Raw genomic sequence first — 5,423 nt, forward strand, 5'->3', positions numbered from 1 at the left:
ATGGTCATCAATATGTAGAATAGCAACAAGAGAGAATGCTGGGATTAGAACTCCCGACCAATCCACTTACGCTACATTAAATGACATTTTGTCCCAAAATCTGAAGTGGTTGGGGAATTCATATAAACATGTCTTACAAGAACCATGCGCAACGATTGGAAATGGCAGCTTTGGTGAAAGCTTCCGCGCGCTCTTAGATTCTTACTTCCTGTCCCCCTGTGTGAGGAAATATGATTGAATGTTACATTAGCCTAATTAATGTCCTCCTATATTTGCAATTTTGACTTCACGAGCCATGCACCACCTTAGAAGTAGAAATTAAGCAGCTCATTTTAAGGAATAAGCAAAGTATTATTGATTGAAGAGGAAAATTGATATCTTCAATTTAAACTCTCACGAAGAAATCAAAGTAGCTAGCCCTTTTCATTCTCCCTCATTCTCCCCACTTCTTTCCGTGTCAAACCTTACCTAGCTTTATGTTAGATTGAGAGCGCCGCTCCGTCACTGTTGCGATTGTCGATCCTCTACCTCCAACCACTACTGATTCTGCTACTCTCTCTCTCGGCAAGCATAAAAATTCTCGTATGCACTATGAGTATTGAGTATGTGAGCCTACTTCATCTCAGTCATTAAATGTTGTGAACCGCATGTGGGATCCACATGATCTAATAATTGAGAAAGAATGGATTTATGTGCATCATTGCATGCAAACTTGGTAGTGGTTTGTAGCCATGCATAGGTTAAAAATGTTTGGTTCAATAAGCAACAAAGAAGGGGATGGGGATGAATTGGTTTTTCAAGAAAACACTTACTAATTTCGTAGAACTGACCACGATAAAAATAATTCTACGCGCAAAGTGAACTAGCGATATAAGTTGTAGAAATTACGAGTTGAGGAAAATAGAAATTGCAAACTAGATTTATAAGGTTCGGCTTGGGTATGGCTACTCCGCTCTTCAAGTTCTAGCAATCCAAATAGGTTGAATTCCAGTAGTTATGCCAAGAGTACAATTACTGCCTTATTAAAAGTGTAAAACCTACTCCCACGTGGAACTTAACTTCTTTCTACAACAACCCTACTATAAACTAACTATTGGCGCCCCCAATAGCTGTTCTCACATCTTTTACATATAACACATTAGATACTCTCCCTATATTATATATCACACCATTAAGGGTAAATAAAGAGTCCCTCGCACACTTTGCCTCTCACTAGACAAAACCTTCACTCTAAGAACAATCACTTCTCTCGTGTTTTTACATATGGGCTTGTCACTCTTACAAAGGGGGAATTGCCCAATTAGTTCTAAACCTTTGTACGGATGCTAATTAAATCCTAAACTTTTCAATTTTGCTAATTAAGTCATAAAATTTTATGCGAAATTCCAATCATTTTGGTTAATTTCGCGAACATAGCGGTGTGCTACGTAGAATGGCCGCGGATGATTGGACTACCACGTTAGCGATTTCCGGCGAAAATTAATCGAAATGACGACATTGGATTTTCGTTCAAAGATTCAGGTCTGAATTGATAAATTGCAAAATTTAGGACTAAATTGGCATATGTACAATAGGTTTAGGATTAATCGGGTATTTTGCCCCTCTTGCTAATTCTTAGAAACAAACATTCAAGTGAGTATTACAAGTTTAAAGAGACGAATTCAAAAACCTCTTTAGGATGTCCAATTTCTCTTCTTGTTGGCCTTTTTGACTCCATAACTTGTGACTGAGTTTTCTACAATTTATAGAGCTACAAATTCAAATGTACACATGAATCATATAGTTGTGACATCCCTCTAATTTTTATAATAAAATCTCAGCAAATTCCTTCAAAAGTATGCGTGCAACCTTCCCTCAATCTGGGTTGTTAATAAAATTTTCTTTTGACTGCAAATTATCTTTTATTAATGGCGGCTTTTGTTCACGCCATTTCACCAATCTCTTGAGCGAATTTGTCCGTGTTTTTGACATGTATAATCGTGGAATATCATCCTTTAATGCTACAAGCTGGGTCTTTAGTTTTCTATATATAGAGATTGCCAGGAGATCAGGTCTGACTGTTTTGCAGAACCCAAGTTATTGGTTCTCCATCCATTTTTCAGCATTTTCCAGACATAGTAAAAAATTTGTTGAAGCGCTTGAAAAATCAGAAAGTACTAGAATACTTTTACTTATAGAGATCACACACCAAAATGCATCGATTTTCTCTCTCTCCCTCGCGCATGACATTCATTTCTTAATGCGAGTGCGAGTCCGAGTGCGACTACTCCTGGTTAGGTTCCCTATTCATTGCCAGATCTTCAGTAGCACGTTTTTATTTAATGACTCCTGTCTCTTTCTCTTTCTTTTTTTTCTTCTGTAAGATAATTTGATCCCATGTCTTGTGAATATCGAAATTGTCCTTGCATTTGCCTGATCAGTCAATGCCCCGGCTCTCAAAAGATAGTGAATTTGCCTTACAATTATAATACAAAGAAGCTAAGAGTTACTGCTCCTACACCTGCTTGAAAGTTCAAAAGTATAAGCACGACACGTTCGTCACCTCACCAGAGTTCATGAATTTCATGAACTGGAAGACGTCTCTTGGTGCATCACTCTGATCAAGTCACAGCATCTCCTTGAAATTTCCCATGTAAACCATAGTTGGATGAGCAGATTCATGACTAACATTGATGCCAATAATCATACGTTCCGCAGATATTATCAAGTAGACTCCGTCGATCTGCAAGTGTTAAAGAGAATTAAACCCATCATGGCAGGAACAGTATGTTAGCTCTGTTAAATATGTCTTGAATTTTATGTACTCGGTCCGGTTGATCACCCGACCCGACATATTTTTTGTGCGATCCAAAAGTGGAGAAAAAATTGAGATTTAGTTCGTGACGCGGAGGGTTGGGCCGAAAGGCCCAACTCGGAGCAAGTTGGGGAGCCCTATTTATACCACGGCTAGGTTTTTTCATTGAAAAAGAGAGATTTTTGTTTTGGGAGAGATTTGTGAGCCGTGAGATTTTGTTAAGTCGTTTTTTCGATTTCTGAAAACTGTACTCTCTCTGATTATAGTGGAATCTTGTTTTGTCTCGCCCGTGGATGTAGATCACCTTGTGATCGAACCACGTAAATCCTTGTGTTCTGTATTTATTTTTCCGCGTTTGTTTCGAACAAGCTCCATGTGCTTTCGTCTAAATCTTACTGTGCACTTTATAATATAAAAAGCACAAAGTGTCCCATTTTCAAACAAGAGGTTAATATCTAGCTGATGAGTCTTTCCTTTTGTGGTTGTGATTAAAATATCCTTACAAAACAAGAGAAAACTCCTATATAAAGACGACCCTAGATATAGCTGCTTAGATACAACCCCAAAACCTCATTCACTACTCTCTCCCTCCCTCTTTCTCTCTCTGCCTTTCCGTGCGTTCTCCTTTTGCTCGAAGCTTCTACTTTCTACCACTTGCTACTTAATTACTAGTGTCTGTCCTTCCCTTCTTTTTCGTCACAAAGCTGTTTCTCGTCTTTGCTTCAACCGTTTTGTACAATGTCCACCAGGAGTGCATCGCGTTCTTCACGGCCATCGAGTGTTGCCAATATCAGCGATGAACAGATGTCCGACCTCTTGTCCAAGTTACGACAACTCATTCCTCAGCTCCGCACCAACCGTGCAGATAAGGTACCGATATCCACAAAGATATTGTCTCGGACAATCACGTCTTAGAAATGCAGAGACCTAATTTTCAACCCGATTACATATGAAGTTCATGCTAGATTGTCATGTGAGTTTCGTTGGCCACCTCGTCACAAAATGAGGGTTTTATTATCTGGTTTCCTTATATGCATCACCTGCATCAGCTTTGGCAAATGGATTATATTTTGCGAGTAGTCGTACTATCTTTCTGTTTTCTTCTTTTTGGTCCATGCATGGCCTTCGACTTGAGCTGGAGGGATGTATATGGAGAATACATGTATAATGCTAAATATGTAGGCTAAATCTTTTTAAAGTTCCCTTACCAAGTAAAGTGGTAATTTTTCTTAAACTTGTACAGCATATTCAATAAATTCATCTGGATGTCGTATTGCAAGTAGATTATAGAGATGAAATCGTCAATCGATTTACACCGTTACATTACCACACATCACGTAGATGAAATTTAGTGAGGATTTTGCATCGTCTTTCTCTGGTATGGTGTACAGATGGTCTTAATGCATATTTTCTCCTATATAGCGTCGCTTCGGTTTTATAACCTACAAGCCGGTCGAAAGAATGTTCATCCATACAATGAGCCATACACGTAAAGCTATAAAAAATTAAGATATTATCATTGCCAACTTTACTCTATAAAAGTTGTGAGACTCTTCGAGTTTTACATCCCTACCCGCATTTTGCTATGTGAGTGCGCTCACGTACGCATGCATGTGAGATACACGACGTTGGTTGGGTGTCATCTTCATGACAGAACTTGACGTGACACAGTTCCTTATACTTCCATTAGTAGGGTTAAGAAGCATATATATATCATTAGTATCGTGTACTTATCTAACAGGTATCAGCATCAAAGCTGTTGGAAGAGACATGCAACTGCATTAGAAGCTTGCACAGAGAAGTGGATGACTTGAGTGACCAACTCTCGCAGCTTTTGGCTTCAACAGACAGGGACAGTGATCAAGCAGCCATCATCAGGAGTCTGCTTCTATGATAAATCAATTGTAAACACAGGCCTTGTCGTTTCATTACTATTATCAGTTGCGTTTCACCGTAGTCGGATCGGTTTATATAGCTAAAGGTTTGGTCACTTGTTGCGATGCTACATGAACTGCGACATACGATATAAGGGTTCGTTCGTCTGTGTACTTCCGCGCAACATTTTATGTCATATGTCTATGTTTTGGGCATTTGCTAGAAAGCATAATAATTCACTTTTCTGCAAATTGCCTGAAGAGACAAGGTTCAAGATAATCGTTTATCGTTGATGGTGACAACTCTAGGAATCCATATCTGCATAGAGCAGACGTTTCTTCTAGATTTATAATCTTCTTTATATCTCTCGCGATACGCAGAGAGTGGGGCCTTAGTTGAGCACGAACTTTGATACGTGAACAATCTCCATCCTCCAATCTCCAAGTCAAATTCGTCATGCGCAGTGACAGAATCTAAGATGATTCGATGAAAGGATTTTCTGATAAATTTGATGTGGCACAGCAAGCTAGTTGGTGGGAGAAATCAAAGAAATGGGTATTGACTTATATACGCCACACTGTTTCCATCCGAGAGTTATAAGTTGCAGGAGTAAAGTGGGTTATTACTATAATCAAAATACATCCCACTCTGTGTTATTATCACAGTTTGTTATTTCATTATCACATTATATTCACTTAATTGTTAGGTAACTATTGTTAAGACTAGCCGTACAAATACAACGAAATAGAAAGTA

General features: G+C 38.7%; 1 protein-coding gene across 1 annotated transcript; it reads left to right on the forward strand.

Moving 5' to 3' along the window:
• Nucleotides 1-3,335: 3,335 nt before the first annotated feature.
• LOC115671464 (transcription factor PRE6-like) lies at nucleotides 3,336-4,824 on the forward strand. The gene is made up of 2 exons (XM_030593036.2): nucleotides 3,336-3,664; nucleotides 4,536-4,824. Exons 1-2 carry the CDS (start codon nucleotides 3,533-3,535, stop codon nucleotides 4,686-4,688), a joined length of 285 nt encoding a protein of 94 aa, XP_030448896.1. The 5' UTR covers nucleotides 3,336-3,532; the 3' UTR covers nucleotides 4,689-4,824.
• The last annotated feature ends 599 nt before the right edge of the window (nucleotides 4,825-5,423 follow it).

The sequence above is a fragment of the Syzygium oleosum genome, unplaced genomic scaffold, assembly GCF_021117445.2.
Source record: "Syzygium oleosum isolate NSW1041296 unplaced genomic scaffold, Sole_v2.1 Sole_v2.02, whole genome shotgun sequence".
Taxonomy (NCBI): domain Eukaryota; kingdom Viridiplantae; phylum Streptophyta; class Magnoliopsida; order Myrtales; family Myrtaceae; genus Syzygium; species Syzygium oleosum.

What these genes read in the sequence shown, in the direction of transcription:
- LOC115671464 (XM_030593036.2), top strand. Translation starts at nt 3,533, where the DNA reads ATGTCCACCAGGAGTGCATCGCGTTCTTCACGGCCATCGAGTGTTGCC. An exon ending in GCACCAACCGTGCAGATAAG is followed by an intron (nt 3,665 to 4,535) that starts GTACCGATATCC and finishes CTTATCTAACAG; the next exon opens with GTATCAGCATCAAAGCTGTT.